The sequence below is a fragment of the Penicillium robsamsonii genome (genome assembly GCF_028829455.1).
Source record: "Penicillium robsamsonii strain IBT 29466 chromosome Unknown utg000005l_segment0_segment0, whole genome shotgun sequence".
Classification (NCBI taxonomy): Eukaryota; Fungi; Ascomycota; class Eurotiomycetes; order Eurotiales; family Aspergillaceae; genus Penicillium; species Penicillium robsamsonii.
In genome coordinates, this window is record NW_026643223.1 from 3,281,794 (window position 1) to 3,304,271 (window position 22,478).

At 46.3% G+C, this 22,478-nt stretch overlaps 11 protein-coding genes across 11 annotated transcripts; 5 read left to right on the forward strand and 6 right to left on the reverse strand.

Annotated features, from left to right (window-relative positions):
* Positions 1 to 39: 39 nt before the first annotated feature.
* Positions 40 to 2,545, reverse strand: N7447_009270 (succinate--CoA ligase subunit beta; the record flags this gene model as incomplete). Its single annotated transcript, XM_057233532.1, has 7 exons — positions 40 to 135; positions 184 to 305; positions 356 to 1,110; positions 1,163 to 1,259; positions 1,316 to 1,511; positions 1,998 to 2,374; positions 2,434 to 2,545. 7 exons carry the CDS (start codon positions 2,543 to 2,545, stop codon positions 40 to 42), a joined length of 1,755 nt encoding a protein of 584 aa, XP_057083074.1.
* A 3,318-nt stretch (positions 2,546 to 5,863) lies between these two features.
* On the forward strand, positions 5,864 to 6,986 carry N7447_009271 (SGNH/GDSL hydrolase family protein; the record flags this gene model as incomplete). Its single annotated transcript, XM_057233533.1, has 4 exons — positions 5,864 to 6,157; positions 6,220 to 6,311; positions 6,370 to 6,911; positions 6,961 to 6,986. The coding sequence occupies 4 exons, from the start codon at positions 5,864 to 5,866 to the stop codon at positions 6,984 to 6,986; spliced, it is 954 nt and encodes a 317-aa protein (XP_057083075.1).
* A 531-nt stretch (positions 6,987 to 7,517) lies between these two features.
* N7447_009272 (uncharacterized protein) lies at positions 7,518 to 7,888 on the reverse strand (the record flags this gene model as incomplete). Its single annotated transcript, XM_057233534.1, has 2 exons — positions 7,518 to 7,530; positions 7,584 to 7,888. 2 exons carry the CDS (start codon positions 7,886 to 7,888, stop codon positions 7,518 to 7,520), a joined length of 318 nt encoding a protein of 105 aa, XP_057083076.1.
* A 588-nt stretch (positions 7,889 to 8,476) lies between these two features.
* On the forward strand, positions 8,477 to 9,139 carry N7447_009273 (uncharacterized protein; the record flags this gene model as incomplete). The annotated part of the gene is made up of 3 exons (XM_057233535.1): positions 8,477 to 8,753; positions 8,816 to 8,920; positions 8,982 to 9,139. 3 exons carry the CDS (start codon positions 8,477 to 8,479, stop codon positions 9,137 to 9,139), a joined length of 540 nt encoding a protein of 179 aa, XP_057083077.1.
* A 75-nt stretch (positions 9,140 to 9,214) lies between these two features.
* Positions 9,215 to 10,400, reverse strand: N7447_009274 (gelsolin family protein; the record flags this gene model as incomplete). Its single annotated transcript, XM_057233536.1, has 2 exons — positions 9,215 to 9,533; positions 9,562 to 10,400. 2 exons carry the CDS (start codon positions 10,398 to 10,400, stop codon positions 9,215 to 9,217), a joined length of 1,158 nt encoding a protein of 385 aa, XP_057083078.1.
* An 841-nt stretch (positions 10,401 to 11,241) lies between these two features.
* Positions 11,242 to 11,708, reverse strand: N7447_009275 (RNA recognition motif domain-containing protein; the record flags this gene model as incomplete). The annotated part of the gene is made up of 4 exons (XM_057233537.1): positions 11,242 to 11,338; positions 11,393 to 11,499; positions 11,557 to 11,629; positions 11,689 to 11,708. 4 exons carry the CDS (start codon positions 11,706 to 11,708, stop codon positions 11,242 to 11,244), a joined length of 297 nt encoding a protein of 98 aa, XP_057083079.1.
* Positions 11,709 to 13,315: 1,607 nt separating this feature from the next.
* N7447_009276 (uncharacterized protein) lies at positions 13,316 to 14,214 on the forward strand (the record flags this gene model as incomplete). Its single annotated transcript, XM_057233538.1, has 2 exons — positions 13,316 to 13,478; positions 14,099 to 14,214. The coding sequence occupies 2 exons, from the start codon at positions 13,316 to 13,318 to the stop codon at positions 14,212 to 14,214; spliced, it is 279 nt and encodes a 92-aa protein (XP_057083080.1).
* Positions 14,215 to 15,899: 1,685 nt separating this feature from the next.
* Positions 15,900 to 16,358, forward strand: N7447_009277 (Metallo-hydrolase/oxidoreductase; the record flags this gene model as incomplete). The annotated part of the gene is made up of 2 exons (XM_057233539.1): positions 15,900 to 16,260; positions 16,312 to 16,358. The coding sequence occupies 2 exons, from the start codon at positions 15,900 to 15,902 to the stop codon at positions 16,356 to 16,358; spliced, it is 408 nt and encodes a 135-aa protein (XP_057083081.1).
* A 2,003-nt stretch (positions 16,359 to 18,361) lies between these two features.
* On the reverse strand, positions 18,362 to 19,601 carry N7447_009278 (NmrA/HSCARG family protein; the record flags this gene model as incomplete). Its single annotated transcript, XM_057233540.1, has 5 exons — positions 18,362 to 18,436; positions 18,500 to 18,672; positions 18,724 to 18,913; positions 18,996 to 19,481; positions 19,557 to 19,601. The coding sequence occupies 5 exons, from the start codon at positions 19,599 to 19,601 to the stop codon at positions 18,362 to 18,364; spliced, it is 969 nt and encodes a 322-aa protein (XP_057083082.1).
* Positions 19,602 to 20,324: 723 nt separating this feature from the next.
* Positions 20,325 to 21,128, forward strand: N7447_009279 (uncharacterized protein; the record flags this gene model as incomplete). The annotated part of the gene is made up of 3 exons (XM_057233541.1): positions 20,325 to 20,824; positions 20,884 to 20,983; positions 21,057 to 21,128. 3 exons carry the CDS (start codon positions 20,325 to 20,327, stop codon positions 21,126 to 21,128), a joined length of 672 nt encoding a protein of 223 aa, XP_057083083.1.
* Positions 21,129 to 21,861: 733 nt separating this feature from the next.
* On the reverse strand, positions 21,862 to 22,381 carry N7447_009280 (uncharacterized protein; the record flags this gene model as incomplete). Its single annotated transcript, XM_057233542.1, has 2 exons — positions 21,862 to 22,214; positions 22,264 to 22,381. The coding sequence occupies 2 exons, from the start codon at positions 22,379 to 22,381 to the stop codon at positions 21,862 to 21,864; spliced, it is 471 nt and encodes a 156-aa protein (XP_057083084.1).
* Positions 22,382 to 22,478: the final 97 nt, after the last annotated feature.

Consider the following 22,478-nt stretch of genomic DNA (forward strand, 5'->3'; position numbering starts at 1 on the left):
CAGAATGTATAACTGCCTTGCAAATTATGAAACAATTTGTCAAAATTCCATCCCAGAAGTTTGCTTCACGATCATCTGAGCAGCTTTCTCAAACTCAGCTTCTACAACCAAGTTATCTAACCCAGATTGTTCGACCTATAATTGGAATTAGCCAATACTCAACAAACGAACATTCATACTGACCAGCTTCAATCCCTCTTCACTATTAGTACCCTGCAAGCGAACAACAATCGGACATTTAAAACCACCCATCTCAGTAGCAGCAGCAATAATTGCCTCGGCAATCATATCACATCGCACGATCCCTATCACCGATCAGCTATCCCATTCCCCGACTGTTTATATGCATACTCACCACCATAAATATTAACCAAAATCCCCTTAACCCTCTGATCCTTCTTCAAAATCCCAAAAGCCCTCGATAAAGCCTCCTTCGTCGCACCACCCCCAACATCCAAGAAGTTCGCACATTTCCCTCCATACAAACTAATAAGATCATTAGTCGCCATCGCCAATCCAGCCCCATTAACGATATTGCCAATATTCCCATCAAGTCGCACATAAGAAACTCCCAGTTCCGCCAGTTGATACTCCTCCTCTTCTTCCGGTGATCGTTCCTCCAACGCAAATATCTCCTTCTGTCTAAACCTTGCTGAATCATCAAACCCGAATTTAGCATCCAGACAGACAAACTTGCCATCCTCCGTGCGAACCAGTGGATTCAATTCGAGAAGCGTCGCGTCTTTCTCTTTGAATAATTGTACCATCTGCACAAGGATCCGGTGTATATCTTTCATCTCGGCATCCGAGAATCCCAGCTCGGCTTGGATATACGCGTGGATCTCGTCGGTTATGCCTGTTGAAAGTCCGAACCAGAGTTTGTGGAGATTGTCGACATTCGATTCGATGTTGGTTCCACCCGATGAGGAAACCAATAGCACTGGTGACATGCGTTGGCGGTCGAATGTCATTGCCAGATAGTATTCCTGTGCGATGGATATGGCTTTGTAGACATAGAGCTTGTCGACGCGGAGTCCGTCTTTCGGGGTTTGCGCTGTCTTTAGGTAGTGCCCGAGCATGTTGGTAGCACTTTTGAACGCTTCGCTTGGTCTGGTGTTGTTAGATTTGGGATCCGGTTGTGATTGTGTTGGGAGGAACTAACGAGTTGACCATTCGGACGCCGCTTTTGCCATCGCTGTCGAATTTTCCTTTCCCGCGTCCGCCGGCTAGGACTTGGGCTTTTATCATAGATGGTCCATCTGGCGAGGTATTAACTTTCGGTAGAACAGGACTTTTGGAGATTGTGTGGACTTACTGATCTCAGAGACAACATTCTTGGCTTGCTCTGGGGTTGTCACTAGGAATCCTGGTGGAACTGGTAGTTTGAACTGGGCTGTATTAGCAGCGAGGTTACCCTGCATGAAGGGGTTCCGTACTTCTTTAAGTAGGTTGTGTGAGTGGTGTTCAAGCAGACTGAGCTGCCGAACTTGGGCTCTGAGGGGCGCAGGGCTCTGTGAAATGGTTGGTATATTGTTCCAGATCACCGTTAGGAGATTGTACAAACTCGTTTGAAAGTACGGGCAACCGAACGCCAGGTAATCATCGTGGGTTATTTATATTTCATGTTAGGAGGTCAACCCGGAAACTCTGAGGATAGATAGATATTGGGTTGATGACATCATGACATCGATTTTGGCTATTTCCTGGGGTTGAGTTTCCGAAAGTTTATTAACGAGCATCGCCTAACCTGATGAATACACAATTGAGGAAAAGGAAACACCGCTGTCATATTCTCAATCCCAAACAAAATATGCCAAAACACCGAGAATGGGAAATGGCGCGAAACAATAAACGACCTTCGCCCAAATGGAGATATTAAAATTTCCAAACAAAACGCTGTACAACTTTAGCGCTCCATTTAGAAAAGAGCTAAGTGTAGGTTTCCTTTCCGCAAATACAGTCTCTGTCATTAAAGAGAAAAGAATGAGTATAAACACCCAAAGACCCGAGAAGACGGCGGTACCATCTGAGAGCCATCTGTTCATGTTGCTGGGATCACGTTCTGCGGACATGGTGACAACTCGCAAAACAAAATTGGCCAGAGCTATGAAAATCTGATTGGATAGCTTGGGGTGCGAGATCCAATCATTGTCGGGGTCATTAAGGTCCATGGTGTTCCGGTTTGGTTCAGAAGGGAGTTCTGGCGCGGGCACGGTTTGGTTGCCAGAGAGGGGGGGTTCATCATCTTGTGCGGGAGTCTCATCTTGTATAGGAGTCGTTTTATATTGTGTACGATTCATCTCTTCTGTAGGAGGCTCATATGCGTGTGGCCACTCTTGTGTGGGAGTCTGCCCTTGTGCGGGAGCCTCATCTTCTACCCAAGTATTAGGCCTCAGGGTAGATCCTAGACAATAGTCGCTATATTTCACTCACCTTCCTGGAAATACTCGACTATTGTGATGAGCGGTGGTGCCAGTAACACCACAGCAGCAATTTGACCAAACGACCAATCATTGAAACCAGTCAACGAAGCCTCGAGGCCCATCTTTTCCGGTCGATATATAGTCTCTATCAATCGGACAATACCAAGGGCGAAGGCCGTGATCAACCAGATAACCTAAGGGTAAGTTAGAAAACATAGGGCGTAGTCAGCAAAGATAGCTGACCTCTTTAGCAGTAGAATCCAACACATCCACGAGCACCCAACACGTGGTGTAGACAGATAAGAGAGGAATATAGCATAGTATCAATTTTAAGCCCCGTGGCGAGGCAGATGCGTGGCTCTTATCATGCACAATGCTCCAATCATAGACATGGCGTAGTACCCTTCGTATATGCCCTGAAAGGAAAGTTCTGGCTCGCCCAACAACACCAACTGAAAGTGTATCGTAGAGGCTAATTACCCTCGAAGAAAACCCAAGGATTAACAATATTATGGAATAATTCATGGACAAAAATGCCGAATTCATCCCCGGACGAGGGCGCATATAACAGATTGCAGAGTCCCTAAACCCCGGGCGATCGCTATTATCTGGGTCAAAGGCCCAGTGATAGTTTCCGGTAAAACTAAGCCCCACTATTAACAGTACCACCAATGCACCCACTGCTAGTAACCTTAATATTCGCTCGGTAGGGTGGTCGCGCAGATGGTTGCGCAGAAGCGTTAAGCAAGATAACTGTGTGATGCAGGAAATCCAGGCTAGCTGAACGATGACTTGCCAATGGTAGGTTGACAGCCCGCATTTGAGCTTGAGAAGCCCGCTAATTAGGACAGCAAAACCTATCCCTATTTGCATATCGCTGAATGCTCGGATAGACTGTTTTTTTTTCGAGGTTATTCTTAGCCATTTCTGATTCCCTAACCCGATCTTATAAGAATTGACTCACTTTGAGTAAGAAGTTTGAGAGTTTTTCGCTGCCATTTGTGACGAAACGTGCTTGCCATAGTACCAATTTGATCTGTGCTAAGGTGCTTTCATCTATCGGGTTAGGTCGAAACGGGGTTGATGGAGTTTGGCCATCTTTTCGAAACGGGTCGCGGGTTGGATCATGAACAGTGATGTAGTGGAGGCAAATGAGGACTACGGCGAAGCCGGCAGTCACAATATTGTTAATAATGATCTAAGTATGTGAGACGCGCCCGTGGTCGAGGAAAGAAAGATCTATGGGGAAATTCATACCCCAATGCCAGTGATATCGCTATTTGGAGAAAATGCGGGGGCGGGAGCTGAGCACTTGAAACTGCAAGACATAGCGCGGCCGAGGAGCGTGACAGAGTAGCGTCCGATTCCTTCCCGTATATCTATCAGTCTCTCTCTATTGTAAATTGTTGTTAGGTTGAAGTCGTCGTGGTAGACATGGGGGCTTTTTTAGGTATCCTTGCTCACACACGTGATGATGAGGCTGAGGTTTGTCGGCATGAGGTTTGCGGGCAAGAGTTCATTAGTAAGAGACTTGGCAAGGATGATCCCTGTCCGAGCTATTATATGTCCGGGGTAAGTCATTCCAAGTATAGTTACTCTTTGGTAGCACCGATCCTCATCGTCCAAAACATGGTGAAGGTCTGATAAAACGAGGCATGTCTCTAGTTCACATCCAACATAACTGTGTCCCAGCACTCGACCACGCTGTATGGTAAATGCGACATATCTCTGGTCACTCCTGGAAATCTCGTAATAAATGGGTTTTGTCTAAGAACAGCCTTATCTTCCTACTAAACTTATGCTATGTACGGAGTACTCCGCATAGCTATAGCTTTTACGAGGCATAATTTCCTTTCCAACTAACATCATTATATTTCCAGTCGATGCAAGTTATTTCTCAAACTAGTGTTTTGGAATGCGCCGTCTACCCGACTGGCCAATGACAAACACCCCAAAAGGCCAGAATTTGGAATAATATTAGGCAACCCCAATTTTGCTTTTTCTAAGAACGCCCAAGGCGTATTAGCCCAAGGCGCATTATCTTACGGGATCTGAGGGATAATGCGCCTAATTGGCCATATTGGGGCCATGGCACCATCTTCAAGAGCCTCAATGATATGCACAAAATTGCCAAAAAAAAACCCCGCTGAGGTCCGTGCTTCTAGAGTTCTTCATCTTTACTCCGTACAAGACGGTCTGATGCATCGCGCCAATGGGGATATGCTTCTTGTACAGGGTAACGAGAAGTGATTAGATAAATGGACCATGTGCTTTCGATTATATTTCTTCGTTAGGCTCGCGATTGCTGTATTGATCTAAAAATAATCGAGGATGCCTAGGTCGATCAACCCGGGCGGCTGTACCTCATGGACTCTGTACAAATCTAGCAGCTTAGACTCGACCCAGCAACAGGCGTAACGAATCTCAGGTGTCAAGGTGGTTTATATATCGCGCTAGTCAATCCATATTCACTCAATGAATCACCTGGTCAAAGCAGCCGCTGCCAGATAGGACAAATCACTGCCAAGTACTCCCATCCATATCCTTCAAACGTTTACCTTTGATTGTGTTTCACGCGCACCACTCCGTATGATTATATTGCCTCAACTGAGAAATTAGCACCCGCTTCCGGAGTCCCGAACCCAGTCCATCTGCCGCCCGGACAAGCCCTTCACTTTCCCGAAGTCATGGGGCGTATCTTATCATAGGGTCCACGATATGGGAAATGCGTTCAAGAGCTTCACGCTACAGATTTGCACAGCAATAATACCCGATGGAATATAGGCTTGGGCCACCGGAGCATGCACGTGGGCTATATCCAGACTTCAGATGGTCAGCGTGTGCTTGAGTCGACGCCCCAGTGTATCATGGTACCATCTCGGAGGCCCGGACAGCCGAAATAAACCCTCGCTGTTGATTCGCGAGAGGACTATTCAAGCCCGAAGGCCAAGAAATCTTGCCATGTAGTACAATAGGAGTATAGCCAGGATGGTTTATAAGGGTCGGCAAATAAATACGGAAATTATCAAAATGAAAAACAGAAAAGTTTCTGTTTTCTTAGGCTATCCCCAAATGGGAATAGTATTGCTGTGTGACCAGCCTCCAATAAAATATCGCTTTCCTCTGTCCAATTCAGACATGTTCCAAGAGTATTCAAGGCAGTAATAAAACAATAAACTCATATTGACGACTCTCAAAGATCGCCAGGGGTCACAACCAGTTTGGTTCTGGCTTATCCGAGGCTTAGATGGTGAGATCGCCCCTGAGTTGCCCAGCCACCCCCAGTGGGCCTAAATTAGCTCACGCAAAATCTACTGGCAAATCAAGAGCCTTAGGAAGCACATCTGATCGCCCGAATCTGACGTTGAAATTTATCCAGTAAATATAAGAAAATGGGGATTCCCCGTTAATGTTCCTACAAATCATTCTACACAGTCACCATGAGGCAGTCGACGCCCATTTTCTGGGTTGTCCAGGCTTGTCTAATATGGCTGACATTGGTATCAGCATCGTCTGCCATTTCTGACATGTCAGACTCTGATGTCTCTACGCTGCAAGCCCGTGACACAAAGCCATTTCCCTTGAGAATCCTGCCCCTCGGTGCGTCTATCACCATGGGGTACAAATCGAAAGATGGAAATGGATATCGGAAATGGCTTCGAGAGCAATTGCGCTATGCTGGCTGGGAGGTTGACATGATTGGTACCCGGAAGAGTGGTACCATGCATGACAATGTGAGTTCCCCGGTTCTTGCTTTTGTCCTATCATTCAAGAAAACATTTTGACTCTTCGTCAGGACAATGATGGGCATATCGGCTGGAGAATTGATCAAATAGCAGCTCATGCCGAGAAGATCGTCCCCCAGCAACCTAATCTAATTCTTCTTAAGTGGGTCTCAAAATGGCTGGTGCAATATCTCTTTGACACTAACATATATTCCCCACAGCGCTGGCACAAACGATGCTCTACAAGATTACAAAGTAGACACCGCAGGCAAGCGGATGGACTCTCTCCTAACATACCTATTTGACAATATCCCCAACACAACCATCATCCTATCAACTCTCACATACAACGGAAAGGAAACCGAATTGGGCACAAACATCAGCATGCAATATCTAAAACTTGCAGCGGACCGCCGAGCACAGAATGATCGTCTGGTCATAGCTGACATGAGCACCTTCATCCAGTGGGACCAATTGGTGGATAAAATCCATCCCACAGCCGCGGGCTACAAGGAGATGGCATCGGTGTGGTGGGCGGCCATTCAAGAAGCTGAGAGAGAAGGCTTTCTCCAGGCGCCAAAGTCTACTTCTACGTATAATGGTACTATCAGCAAGGCCCGTGAAAAGGAACTCGATGATAGCACCGGTAATCCGAGTCTGCCTGTATACACGGCACCGCCTCAGCCTACGGTAACAGTTAGTAACGGCTCGCCTCGATCTGGGCAGTGGCATCTCTGGGCTGTTGGAGTACAGATGGTCATTGGTATTTCCCCGCTTCCCCCATACATCTTGAGCAAGACTAACCTATCTAGTGTGCATTGGGCTCTCTTATGTATGAGATGATGTGAAAAAAGCATCAAAAACAATCAAAAACAATTTAAAATATACCAAACCATTCCTCTTAAACCCCAACAGTCATGTATAAAGGCGACCTAGGTAGGCACCCAGATATACCAATAAAGCCATTCCATACCTCCACACCAACCAAACCAACCCCCCAAGTACGCCCCAACTGACAACCCCCTTCAAAACCAAAACCCTCTTGATAAAAACAAAAGTCTTCCTTTCATTAACCCTCGGAAACTCCCCTCCAGGAACCTCCCTACCCAGAAACTCACAAAGCGGCCCCCACCCATCCTCAGCCTTGAACTCCAAAACCTCCCCACCCCTCTCCCTAACAACCCCCCGAACAAACTCATTATACCTCTCATAAAACACCGCGGAAAAAACATCCACCCCACCAAACCTCTCCTGGCACCAATCCAAAATCCTCATATTAAGCCTAAACCACAATCTCTCCGATTTCCAAAGAAATCCAAGAATAGCAAACTGGGGTGAAAAAAAGAACCCCAGACTCTCACTACAACTCTCAGCCCATGTCTCTGCGTTAGGACGCGTTGTTAGGATCACCCGTGCGTCAGGGTACATGTCTAACAGATCGGGGAGATGGAATACAGCTGGCATATCGCAAACAGCGGCATAGCCGGAGACTAGGGTGTGGAGTTGTTTTTGACGTGTTGGGGTGTCTTTGCTTTGGGTGGTTGCGATGAGAAGTTCTTGACGTGACGGATGGGGGATTATTTGCGCCATGTGGAGGCAGGGAGTTATGTTTAGTTGTTCCAAGGCGGCTTGGAGGGAGGAGGTTGCTGTGCGGGGGAGACCGGCGCCGATTACGAGGAGGGGCTGGGGGGTGGAAGTGGCAGCTGGAGCTACGCGCTTGTCGGTGAGGAAACGGACCATCTTGGGAGTTTTGGAATGGGGGGGGAGGGGGGTTTGGTTGGAGATGGTAGGATGGTAGGATGACGGTATGGTGAAGTTGGTTATGAGGTTGGGCTGGCAGATCTTCTATATATATTGTAGGCTGCTGAGGCTGACGTGAGCGAGGTCAGTTAGGCGTCCAGCTGTTCTTGCGTGGATTTCTAAGCGTGTTAATTCCACATAAACACCATGTCCAGCCCGAGTCGGATCAGATGAAGCGCGTGAATGCGGAGACGGGGGTTATATTTTGACACAAGACTGAAAGGAAGCTGCGAGTGTCAGCAATGGGTTAACCCTGGTGATGTGGATGGCCCCAAATATGGGCTCACCCCGATATGCCACCTATGCGAAGGAACATAATGCAGAGAATATAATTCCCTTGGAATATTCTCTTGCCTCTCCAAACGTGAGGTTGAACCTCCAAACTGGTTCCCGGTCGCCGCCATGACGTCACCACCCAAGCTACAACCTTGGAAGCTCCAAAACTATTTCAAGCTACATCTTTCTGCCTCTTGACAATCTCCTTATAGATATCCAAAACGTACTTTCTCTACGCAATCCTAATCCAAAATGTCAGAATCATTCGCCATCTTCCGCCAACGCCGCTCCGACGAGCTAGCGAAACTCGCCGACGAGCACCTCCAACACGACCTCCAATCCGGAGACCGTGACAAGCTTAACGCAGCCGCATCTTCAATTTCCTTGTGGACAACAGTTGGCTCCGCAGTCGGTGTGAGTCTCGGGCTTCTAGCTGCCATCCGACTACGCGGTTCGCGCAAGGCGTTCTTCTCTGCTATTCGTGCGCAACATAAACCTACGAAGGTTGTTTTTGAAGATGGAAGGACTGGTATGTTTACTTGCGATGTTGGAAGGTGGAAAAAGAACGGTGTGGCTAATTTGTGCATTTAGAGGATCTTCCTGACCTCACGCCGCTGTTAAAGCCCACTACTTTGGGTGACGTCGCGACTTATTTCTTTGCCTCAGTTGGTGGGTTGCTTCTGGGTGGAGAGCTTGGTAAGAATATCTTTTATGTGATGGTTGTTGGGAAATCGTGCTAACTTGGACTTTTGCGTAGGCTTTGCTGGCGGTGCGGCGAAAGGAACGAGGACTATCACATCGGACCCCGAGAGCAAAAAGAGAATCGAAACAGCTTTCAGAAAATTCCGGGCGGATGTCCTGCGGAAACAGGCTGATGCCTTGGATAAGGGGATACAGGAATACGTTTTGATCTAAGATAATGAAAATAGATATTGGATCTTGTAAGATTATTTGTTTCATTTATATATCACAATAATGATATGTACGAATTCAGACCTCCAAAGCCTTGAAAAATGCCGGGCTCTCATGCCCTTGCGCAACCTTCGAAATCGGCGTGAGATACGCCTCAGAAGACTCCTGACTCTCCTCAATCTTCCGAACATAGCATTGCGCAACCTTGAGCCACATCGCCTTTTCCCTCGCACTAGCCTCAGACCCCTGCCAAACCCAGATTCTGTTCCCAGTATCATAAAGGAAAACATCCTTCCCATCCAGATCAGACCGATCAACCCGATCTCCATTCTTAACAAGATCAAAAGACAATTCTCCAGAAGCATCACTGAGTCTGAAAAGCTTGCGTGGACGAGTACTATCATCAGACACCCCTCTTCGCAAACCGCCCAGGTCTCGGCGCCTCCAAGGTCGATGGGGCAACATCCCTCCCACCGAGCAAATCAACAAAGATCTTCGACCTAGACTCAAGCTGCGACAAAACCTCAACATCAACATGCTTCGCCTGCGTCATATCATTAACCACCTGCGCCGCCTTAGCCTTCTCCATCGGGCTACATTTCTTCCCCTGCCAAACCCAAATCTTATCCCCCTTATCCAAAACAAAAACATCACTCTCATCGAGACTCTCCCACTTCGGCTCGACCTCATGCACGATAAGCGAATCAACACGCGCAATACCGGGATGTTTGAAAACACGCAGTAACGTCAACACTTCCGGACGAGCCTGAGCCTCGGGATCAACATGCGTGAATCCCGAGCGCACACCACCCGACCGGATCCTGTAGTTCCGGAACAAAGCGAGGAACTCGTCAGAGGGGTGTTGTTGCACCTCGCGGTGTTGTGTCGCAGCTCCATGCAGGAACTCATCCAGCTCGACGGTCTTGTATGCGGCGACACCTGCTTCATCTTGGGTTGTTTTGCTGCCGAGCCAGAAGAAGATATCGTGGCCGAGCTTGTCGTCGCCGACTTTGTAGGTGTGTAGGACGATATAGCTGTCGCCATCGTAGAATTCGCCGGTTTTGTCACTCGGCCAGGGGATTACTTGAAAGTTTTCGATGCGCCAGATTGTGAGGCCTGGGACTTTGGGGATGGTTTGCCAGGCGGGTTCGGTGAGCGCTGAGTTATACTTGACGCGGTGGTCGAGGTCGCTGCCGATTAGCTCGACGTTGCTGTCTTTGATGTCGTATTCTTTTGGGTGGACGAGGCCATCGTGAGGTGCCATGTTTGGTGTGTGTGTTTTGTATACGGCGTGATGCAAAGCAGAATAGAACATGGTGAATCTTAATAACCAGGCGGTGGGTCCTGAGCCGCGGGGCATCGCTTTTTGGAAATCGGCCGATGACGTCGGTAATGTTCCTATTTTTAGTCAGTGCGACATCGTTCCAGAGCTTTGGATGTTGATGTGAGGCTGAAAGCAGGAGAGTCTTTAGGGGGAAAGGTTCTCGGTATAGGCCTTTCAAGGACCTTGGTGGCATGTCAAGAAATACATATAATTTTTTTCGCACTGTGGCTTCACCCTATGTCTAATTTTACGTTGGAAACCACTAATTAAAGACAACAATGTAAGAAGAGCTTGATCAAACAGCCATTTAGTTGGTCGGACAAGTCAACAATATCTTGTGCGCTGAAAGTTTTGAAATTTTCAGAGCGGAGCCAAATTTTCATGCACAAGAGGACACGCAACAATGTGTGTTCCCCCTCTGCAATTGCCAGGTGACACCACTTGTGATATATGTACAATGCGACCAATAGGTTTAATCCAAGTCTAGAATGGCATCCTTGCATCAAGTTGGGCACAAGTTTTATAAAAATTTACAAAAAAAAAAATTGTTTGTGGAAATCAGTGCACGAGATGACCGGCTCTGAATTGAAATTCCAAATGTCTTAAGAGGTATATGAAACATCGAGGGGAAATACTATCTACTTCTGGAGTAACTCTAGTAACTGCCTTGTGACTGATTTCTCATAGGCACACAAAGGCACCATCACCAACGCTAAGCGTCAAGATATCACGTTTTTCTCCGCATAACCATCGCGCACTTTTTCAAGGTCACTGATCACGTTTACCAGCGGCCACCACCGGCACCGCCACCGTTGAAGCCAGAGCCACCGGCGGGGCGAGCGTTGGCGAGGTTGACACGGATGCGACGACCATCGAGACTAGAGTAGAGTTAGAGAATGTGTTTTGTAAGGGATTGGAAAAAAAAAACGTACTCCTGCTCGTTAAGAGCGTTGATGGCGGCCTCGGCCTCCTCAGCGGAAGAGAAGGTGACGAAACCGAATCCGCGGGAGCGGCCAGTCTCACGGTCAACCATGACGATCTGAAGGAACTATTAGTGGTCTGAAGCGAAAGTGGAAAAAATGGGATTTTCACGTACAGAGTCGACAATGTTGCCGAACTCACCGAAGGCCGCGCGCAGCGACTCGTCGCTGGTGTGCCATGAAAGGTTTCTAGTACAATCAGTATAAAGCGCTCACTCAGGATGAATATGAGATGGAATTTGACATACCCGACGTAGATCTTAGACATTTTGAAAGAAAGTGGGAGTCACGAGGTGTTGATGAAGAGAATTAAAAGATGCGGGGCATCTGAGGAGATATAGGGCCTTCGTGGCGGTGAGAGGCAAAATTCATTCGCCCCGCATAAAAAAGGTGAGAGCGTGTGGAAGGAGGCGAAAGAAGCAAACTCTACCATGATGGTCCGTACACCATAGCATATTTTCCAGTTTCTTCGGAGTCTAAGCGTTCTTTTAATTTACTATTCGTCAATCAAATTCCCCCCACATAGGTGGCCACACGAGATTTGGTTTTGCCTGAACGGCAGAATAATCGAAGCGACAAATGGTCTGATATCTGGAATCCAACAGAACGATCCCCTTGGTTGTACTGGAAACTACAATGTACCGTCAGCAGGGATGCATAGGAGTAATGGAGCCTGAACGCCACCACCTAGACTAAGGTGGGATATGAAAGGTACAGAAGTGGACAGAGTTGACAGAAGTGGATATGGTTAAATCAGTCTTGCATACCACTTACATTGGAACCTACCTGCATACTTGAAATAACCCTTTCTAGAGCGTTTATCTATCTCTAGCTATCTAAAAAGGGCAAAAATAAAACAAAAACATACAACAGTGAGGATTCGCTGGTGGTCACCCACCCAACTACTAACTCACCGGCGTGTGGCTTAAGTACGGCTGAGCGGACGGGAAGCCCTGTTTTCCACACCCTATGGTCGTATGTGGTTATTTAGGTGTGGGAAGAACTTATAGAGCGTAGGTGGCCAGAAATAGTAAACGTGATGGATCTGGGCAAATCGACCTATAACGGTGCCGTTGGACCAGTACTTCCTAGCCGTGGTCCGGCATGCCTATCTAATTAGCTATATTCGGTCCTTGCACTTCAGTCTTCAACCTTACGTCTCTTATAATGCAATTCGTGCGAACGTTGATGGTTAAAAAAAAAAGGCGAAGTCTGCAATCTATTTATGACTGAGAATCTCGGCTCAATCCACTTAATCTGCTAAACTTTCGTCGAATATCTCCCTCCAAGTCACCCCTAGGTATGGCTGATTATGTGTCAGCATAGTGCTGCCATATGGGGCATCTGAGGCGGATTAGTCTTGGTATGATAAGGCAGACTCAGCCACTGCATTTTTGCTGTTGCTCTAGTGAACGCAGGGATTTTTGGTGCAATGATACTACTAAGGCACTTCTCTCCCAAGCCCTTATTTTTCTTTTCCTATTCTCTTTCGACCGAGAAATATAAAAATAATAACAGATACTTAAACCGAAGATATAGAGTGTCGCAGCTCCTCCCTTAGGTTAATTCGCCATATCACTTGAAAATTCGTTGCAATGGAATGAACTCGATGGCATGTGTCATCGAGGCTAATCCCGATGTATCTGGAATCCGAGTATGTCTCTTCCTATTCTATCGCTATTTAGCTACCGACGGTGAACAAAAGATCATTGACTAAATTATCATCTATAGATAGGTATATCGATCTACATTCTCTGCCTAGGCGGAACAATCATTAGATACCTACTACGCGTGTTTGCCCCAGGCAAAGACAAAGAAGTGTTCTCGTGAGAAGTCGCCTCCGCCCTTAATCTACAAGGCCTAGTCCTCCTCTGCATGGCAATCTATGAAACAATCCAGGGCGACATAACACTCTTCCACGCAATATGTGCTATGTACCTTCTCACTATGCTCGCTATGGACGCATTGAATATTATTCTAGATGCAGCACTCACCCGATGGCAGGGGAATATTAGCATCATGCTCTACCTCCTAGCTGGTGTGGCTTTCTTCGCTCTAAACTTATATATCTGGTTAACGGCGCCGCAATTTAGCAGCCAGCCTCGGTGTAACGAGGATACGGTGTATGTGATGGCTTACATGAGCTTTAAAGTGTAACGGATAAATATCCTACAACATGGAGACGGAATCACCTGATCGCACCCGCATCGATCACGTATCAGGAACGAACTGCCAAGGAGTAGTCACATGGCTCCCACGTGAACATGGGGGACACATAGTCCAGGATTCCCCTGAATCCCCTCTTCTTTTGGCAAGAGTTAGTCTTGGCACACACAGACAATATATCCTCGTTTCCTCTCCGAGTCATTGTATCTTACCCGGTTGACAGGCCTTACACCTGGAAATCGTAAACCTTTACATAAAGCCACTTCTCTAAGTATTAGGCATAGCATTATCTAGATCTTAGCTGTCTCTACAGCCGGTTTTACTCTTCTTTTTATATGCGTGCTACTATGTCTATGTGGGTGCGTTACGGGAGTAAGGCAGCCTATTAACTAGGATCGTCATAAGTCACCTAAATAGCTTTATGGCCTCATATCACTTAGCTTTATAGTACGTAAGATTATCTAATTTTAGTTATGCATATACTTAATTAAGTATTTTACTGGAATAAACTATCTATCGTAATAACCTCGACCCCGAAGAGAGGAAATGGACGTTTAGATAGGTTATTGCGATTTTCTTATTATGAGGTGGGATTCGAGGCGTGTTAAAAGTTCAGCAGCTAATGTAGTTTAGACCGAGCACTAATAACTCATCGTAAAAATGATTGACCTTTCTTTCCTTCTCGTTTTAAGATTCACGCGTGAATTCATGTAACGCCGCACGCTTTATGCGCTCATATGGTTACTTTTAGATACTCGGTAAGCATTTTCAAGGATAGAGTAAGTATTAGAAGAGGAAAAGAAAAGCCAGGAGCTTAATTCATATCTTCAGCTTAGCAACGGGTAAGGCGTGGACTAAGTGGCCGCTTAATCACATTCTTTACCCTTTTACCCACCCCTAACTCACTAAAAGGTTACCGTGAGGTGTTAAGGGCGCAGTGAAGATTATCTGTTATACAGAGTGATAAAAATATAAAAACATACAACAGTGAGGATTCGCTGGTGGTCACCCACCCAACTACTAACTCACCGGCGTGTGGCTTAAGTACGGCTGAGCGGACGGGAAGCCCTGTTTTCCACACCCTATGGTCGTATGTGATTGTTTAGGTGTGGAAAGGGAGTATGGAGCCTAGGTAGTCAGGGGTAGTAAACGTGATAGATTAGTGGCACGGAGGTAATCGGGAAAAAAGCCGTTTTTCTGCTTGGGCAAAGCGCCGGGGGCGGGCATGGCATTGTTCTCGGGCCGGCTACAATAACAGTCGCTGCAGGGCATAGGCACGCGAGGAGTGTTGCTCTTCAGCGAAGTTTTAGCCTATGATATGACGCAAGAAGCCAGGAGGGCTAACTTGGCGCAGTACTATGCAACGCAGGATCCGGAGGGAATTCAGGTGCAGTATGCTCCTAGGGATATTCCAGGGCTGATTCGCAGTGCATGATACGCCTAAGATGCCGGAACTCTCTACAATGCTGGCGGTGTGAAATTTTGATGAGTGCGTCCAGCAAAATCCAAATTTTCCAGAGGCGTTCGCAAGCAGAGGAAGCGCATCCCCGGGTTCGAGGCGCTGCTAGGACACAATCATGTGAGCTACTGTTTGTCATTGGGCTGCCAGGGAATGGGGTTGGGCCGCAGATCGTAGAATGAGTGGGACAAGTTATACGGAGACTGTAGTCTTCAGGTCTCTTGGCCCTTTTGACCCACCAAATGAATAATAGAACCTCAGGCGCTGCCCCCTACATTATACGAGATAGTCCCCCAATGAGTAAGTGGAAAGAATCACTCACGGCCTCTCAGTTATCATCGGAGGGGGAAAGTCCCCCAAAGAAATAGAGGAGCGGTCAATTTCACAAAGCTACTATGTTGTTATAAGATGTCCTTCTTCTAGAGGTACACAATAACCTTGAATGTAGGGTATTTTGTTGGTCAGCTTTACACAATCAGGAGACTATCCCACAAACAAGACACTTAACTCAGACATGGAATGAGGTGATACCACTGATTCCGACTTCACCAATGAGTCGTCCCCAAGCCATAATCAGTGGAAAGGGTCATGGAAGACAAGCCAGCTTGGGAATGATCAACTTGTCTAATGTTATACCTGTATAGCCGTGTTTATTTATCGCCAATAACGTAGATTAAAAGTTGACCCTGGGGCTTTACGGAAGTACATGATATTCGGCACGGCTCAAATGGATTCATACAAGATATGTCATATAAAAATGATAGGCGCAGAGATCAGAAGAATGAGGGATGAGGTTGTATCTACTCAGTGACGAACTAAGACTAAGAACTACACATGCTTGACTTGGGGATCCTGGATATTGACGCCTCATACGTTCTTTCAGGAGCAAATGTGCCGTTTCATGGTGCAATCCCACAGCCTCATGAGAGCCGCCCGTGCCTGATGATTGCAGGTCTTCTCTTTCACCCAGATAAGGGTCTCATTCTTTTGGACACAGGATCTCTGGAGGATATCATCAAGTACTGGGACAAGGAGTTCTTGGAATGCGCCCCACGTATATGGGACAAGGGCATTCACTTTCTTCCTGAAGCTATCAAAGCCACTGGTGCAGGTAAAATCGGTGATGTCAAGGCTGTTGTCATGAGCTACCTTCATCTGGACCATGCAGGAGGGTTGGAGCATTTCTTTGGCACCGGTAAGTCCATCGTCACGACTTTGAAAAGTGAGATAACTAACAAAAATCCAGACGTTGAAATCTGGTGCCACAAGTACGAGCTGAAAAATGTGTTCTAGGTGTCTGCCACTGGCATTGACGCCGGTATCTTCCTCCCAGATTATCTGCGGGGGGATCTTTTAAACTGGAAGATTATCTCGGAGCAGAAAGTAGAGCTCTGGCAAGGATTTACACTACACAACTGCCCAGGGCATACTGAAGGATCCCTGGTGGTAGATAGAGCTCACGTTCCCATCTCTGGTACTGTGATCATGACTGGTGACCTTTTCCATGTGAAGGATAACTACAAAGATGGACGCCCGCAAGGGTTCCTCATGAGAGATTACAGTCAGTGGTTCCGAGGCCGAGGCTATGTTAGAAGGCTGGTGAGGCAGACAAATGCGAGAGTAGTCTTAGGTCACGAGGGAAGCTACTTTGATACGTTTGAGAAAAGCCCCAATTTCTTGAGCTGAGAGAGCATGGCTTTGTTCTCAGACAGGTTTTTGATTGTCAGAAGCAGAAAATCTCGTTGATTACTTGTATGCTGCTAGTGTTTATAAGGCACAAAGCACATTCTCTCCGCTCTTCGCTCTTAAATAGTTATCGGCTGACCTTTCTCCTAATGTGTTTGTGTTTAACAGTAGAAGGGAAAATAAGGCCATCTTAGAATTGCTCCTATGTTCGATCTGATTATCTAGTGAAATGGCTATCTTTCGGGGGAGGAGAGAAAGCAGGAGAACGAATGTGCGATTCGTACACAAGGCAGGCGGAAATTACGACATATATCCACTCTGGCAAGAGCCATCTAAAGATACGCCTGTTTTATACAGTAAATCTAATCCAACGAAAATAACCTGGTCAATTCAAAAATTGCCACCAATGACTGACTTTTGCATGTCTTTTAAAGGCTCAAGTGCAGCACGCACCCTCAGATCATGAGGGCACAGGCTGCAGCTACAAGGAAGGAAGGATATAGCATCGGACATATTCCATTTCATTGTTGGCGGCCACGTTGATTCTATCAGGACCGGAGAAAGATCTTTAAGACTGAGTGAGGATTATTGTCGGAATTGAAAAGGTACCATCAAAAGTTTTTTAGTAACGAGAAGATTGGTTTTTTAAGAATAAAGAATACAATATCATCCTTCGATTTTTCTTTTTTATAATTAACGGGTGCTATCATTGCTATTCAAAAACATCTATCACAAGCTTTATTACAAACGAATCTATAAGGTAGACCCAAATTGGCGCGAAGCAAGTGAAAAGAGGCAAGCCGCGGGAGGCATGAACGACCCACGGACTTGACTAAAACCTGATACCGCACTTTCCATTACAAAAGAGCCCCAGATTCAATGTATACTGATTACAGACGTAGACAGTATCGGAGAATCGGGTGTTGTTCTACATCCGTGCCGACCCTGGGTACATCTGATTTAGCCTCACATGAACTTGCGCGGTTCGAATCCAACCAATGGATGCGGGAATCTCCCCGATTACTAAGCGGGGCTCTACTCAGGGATGAGGTATGTTCGCAACGATGGATCTATTACTCCAGACGATGGTATATCTTGGTATAAGCTTTTATCATTGTGGTGTGCTCAAGGATTTACGGGTATTCCTAGTGATCCACATAGCCCTTTGGGTCGATGGCTCTCATCCATTTAGCAGAGTGAAAATCTACTGTTGACCAGATTGCTGCACTCGAGATGCACATCTCTGACTCATAGCCTCGCGTATTCCCAACATTAAAGTGGCCAATTGAGCAAATATGTAAAAAGATATCCATACCCAAGGTCAATCAGTCGCATTTGTTGGAATATCGAAAGTCAGTAGCTGTTGGATCCTGCCACCTTACTCAATTCCCCATTGACGCGAACATAATCTGGTGATAAATTGCTGTCTAGTATAGAGCTACCCTAAACAATAAATTCCACAAGCAAGGGACCAGTAAACGACTACAGATATGCTTTTGAGTAATGTGGGCTAGTTTCAAGCTTTTTGAAACCCACAATTAGCCATCCTTACAGAGTCACATATGCAGCGATGGCTTCGCTACCGATAGAGTCTGATGTGGGTGTCCACTTTAATTCAGACCCTTCAAAGGCAAGTCATATTCATCAAGAAATTCAGTCCAGCTTTTGAGTTTTAAGCCCGGAATCTAAAAGATAGCAGTCAGCGCCGTCCCACCACTTTCGCCATTGTTGTCTAGATTTATACGTACCTCGGAGGCCTGCACAAATTCTTCACTTGCGTAGACATTGCCGCACTTCTCAAAGATCATCAGCTGCTCAGCAAAGTCAAGCGCAATTTCCTCAGATAACCCATCGCGGGACTGAAGAAGCCTCTGGAACTCGCTGGAGCTAGACTTTCGGTAAGATGTAGGAATATTATAGACTAAATGAATGTTAATTTGAGAAATATTTGGATACTGATGACCTAACATACGCTTTCCGATTGTAGCCAGTTTTTCCGCCTCTGACAAGCTTTGGGAATAGAACGCAATAGTCTTTTTGAAATATTGCGAGCCCGCCTCAAATATAGTACGCACAAGTTTGCCAGTGTCGGCAATGGCGACATTAGGCATAACGGTCTCTGGGCTGTGCGGAAACTTAAGAGTGTAGATTCCAGAGGCATCCTATATGAGAGTTGAATAAGTGAGAAAACACAGACTAATATATAGATAGAAACGTAATAAATAATGAGGGCTGCGCGTTTACCTTAACCGGAAGATACCTGTCTGGTGTAGTCAAACAGTTTTCGAAATAGTTCGGAAAGAGGATTGTCGTGGTCTTTGCCCAAAGTTCAGGTTTTGAGTCCCGGATATACTCCGTTACCAAACTCTTGCCCTTCCAGTGATGGACGTTCAAGAACAGTCCGCCCGACAGCTTGACAGGGTCAGGAAGAGCGCTCCAAATAAGGTGCTTGAGCGCCGTCGTCTGAGCTGCCGCGTCAGCGATTGCTTTCCCCTGCGCGATCTCGTCGTCTGCCGACTGCGTCTGCCAGAAGTCGGTCAGAGCATATATGGCATCGGCACCGGAGAATGCGGCTGCAAGGGCATCACGCCCGCTGCTCAGATCGACACAGCACAGCTCCACTCCCAGCTTAGCCAAGGCTTGGGCGGCTGGCTTTGCAGTGTTGCGAGTGAGGGCTCGGAGTTGGTAGCTGTCGGGATGTTCAAGCAGCTCTTTAACAACAGCTCCACCCTAGAAACACCCCATTGAAAGAAAGATCTTAGAATCACCCGATCAACTATATAGGGAAGATTTTGATGGACGAACCTGGGAGCCAGTAGCTCCAATGACGACAACCTTTTGAGGGGCCATCGTGGGTTGATGCTCTATGGGTGGCTTGAGTAAAACACTTGCAAGAATACGGAGTATGAGGAATGTTTGGTTTTAAAGCTACCCAATGCGATGAAAGAACTCTTTATATATTGGACACTCTTATTGTAGCTTGTTTCACCGCACCTTGCGGAACTTGCCAAAACCCGAACCCCCGCAACATAAACATTATTCGAATAAATTCATAAGCCAGATCATGGAGCGGACATTGCACTGCCCCGTGGAGTTGATCACTGTGCGAGGATGTTTCGGATAATACTCCGCTCTCCCATATCGGGAACGAGCGGCATGAGAGTGAAGACAGTTTATTTTCCTCCCAAGAAATTCCCGTCTCGGCGATATATCAACTACGACAAGCCTTCGGATTCAAACAACCCCGATTATTAAGCGGGGAGACTGATCAGTAAGTGGATCACAGCATCGGGAATTTAGATTCTCGGACAGGTGAGGCCCCGAACAACCGATTTTATTTTTTAAATACCGAATGCTGGCTTGTCCACACCACACCAATTCAAACACCACTACCCGACGAAAGCCTTTGTCGCAAGAGACGCACTGCGTATTACTTGAATTTCACGATGAAGCCTACAGTAATCCTTATCACGGGGACCAACAGAGGGAGGTAATTCTGTTCTCACTTCGGACCTACTCTAATTAACTATATAAATAGGTATTGGAAAAGGTTTGACCACAGCATACCTTGCCATGCCAAATACCACTGTCATTGCAACAGTCCGAGATGTTTCAATTGAGAGCACATGGGAATTGTCTTCACTACCCAAGGGGCTGAACTCGCAATTGATTATCTCCCAACTTAATTTGAACGATTCTTCAAGTGCCGCTGAAGCTCTTTCGCGAATTCAAAAGGAGAATGTGGTTGATCACATTGATGTGGTCATCGCCAACGCGGGGATTTGCAACCATTGGGGATCTATACATGACATGGAAGACTCCGATTTGATGGCCCACTTTGAGGTGAACACATTGGGCCTACTGAGATTGTTCAGGGCAACTGTACCATTGTTGAAAGTCAGCCAGCAGCCTACATTTGTGTATATTTCCACCACACTGGCAAGTATTGCTGGATTAGGAAATTCGCCATCATTGACCGCTGCATACGGAGTTTCAAAGGTCGCGGGTAATTATCTTATAAAAAAGATCCACGGAGAGGATGATACCTTGATCGCTTTTTCAATTGACCCTGGGTAAGTTTTGTGCCTCTCATTCTAAACATTAATCATGTCTGACTCTTTTTGCCCTTAAGATTTGTTCAAACTGACATGGGCAACCGGGGTGCCCAGTACGGTGGCTTAGCCGAGGCCCCGGTGACCATTGCTGAAAGCGTAGAGGGAATCATCGAACAGGTATGTCTAAGAAGAATTCTCTTGCATTCCAAGAGATATACTAAGTTTGTCTTCTCAATTTCCGTGCGTGAAGATCAAGGTGTCAACAAAGAGTACAAACTCCGGGAAGTTCATGCAGTTCAACGGCGGCACCTTGCCATGGTAATGGCAAGAGCACAACCACACCAAACTTTTACTCATTTAGAAGTCTTCGCCTGGGAGGTTATACACATCGATCATGGTTTTAGATGCTATTTAACTCCCAAGGTCTGCAGCAATCCTTTTTGCATGTTTTCTGCGATTCATTTCGTGTAATTTTTGAGGCTAGCAAGCTATTTTTCAGACTTGAGCGCAATTACAATCAGCATGAAAAAGGGATGTAGTAGTAGATTGTTCAATCGTCAGGAACGCTTGGGTTTACAATTGGTCAATACGTCATTCCTGTAACCACTATGAGGTGCTTAGATACCGTGAACGCCGTCTTTCAGCCTGGCAACATCGCGATTAGAATCACCGGCGTCTATATAGGCTCTTTAAATCTGCCCTTACTATTAATTAGTAATGACATGAGACAATGACGGCTTCGAAGTAGTAAAATATTTACATTATAGGCAAGCTACGATCCTCTTTTGCAAAGTTATGCCTTTGCCCCCAGCATCAAGGGTGGCAAGGACAGTTTGCAATTTGAATTCATAGATAAAAGAAGCCCGTTGTATCCGAAGACTATGACAGCGGTATCAAACGGGATTGGAACTTTTTCATGATTGAATTCGAAGATATCGTCAAGTGGCCAAAGGTTCTGGAGTCAAATTGGGTATATACACGAATATTTTCTCCAGGTCCACAGTAAAATCCCAGCAGGGCACAAAACACGACATGGCGCTTCCCAATATAATCCTTCATAGTGTAGAAGCGCGCTCTTTCAGCCAAATGTCGACTTCTATCTCAATATGATGCTCTGGGAATGGCAAACTTTCGACGCCGACCATGGTAAACAACGGCTGATGGTTCGGGCACCACTTTTTGATATTGTGCACCATTTGCTCTCTAGCCTGTTCTCGGATACTCGAGAGGCCAACAATGAAGGCTCGAATCTTCACAACATGACCCCAGCCTCCATCTTGGCCAATTCTGACAGAAGATTTAGCGTCATTGAACGTTTGTACGATGAGATCGTTGACATTTTGGAATGCCTGAGCAGCTTCTTCATCAAAATCCAAAGACGTTTTCAGGGTCAATGGATCCATCCCGGCTATTGTATGGTCAGAAATTGGTATTTCTTTTATGTTTAACACACTTACTTTGACCTGTAACAAACATACGATCGCCTATGATGCAGGAATCACTGAAGCCATATTCCTTGCGGCACTGCTCACCGAATCCAGGAAGAGAGTGGTAATTGAAGTTCGCCATCTGCATAGGCCTTAGTTGAAGGAACAGTTGTATGCGCACGGATAGCGTGACGCCCCCTCTCATATATATATAACTATAACTATTCACTAGCTCACGCATTCGA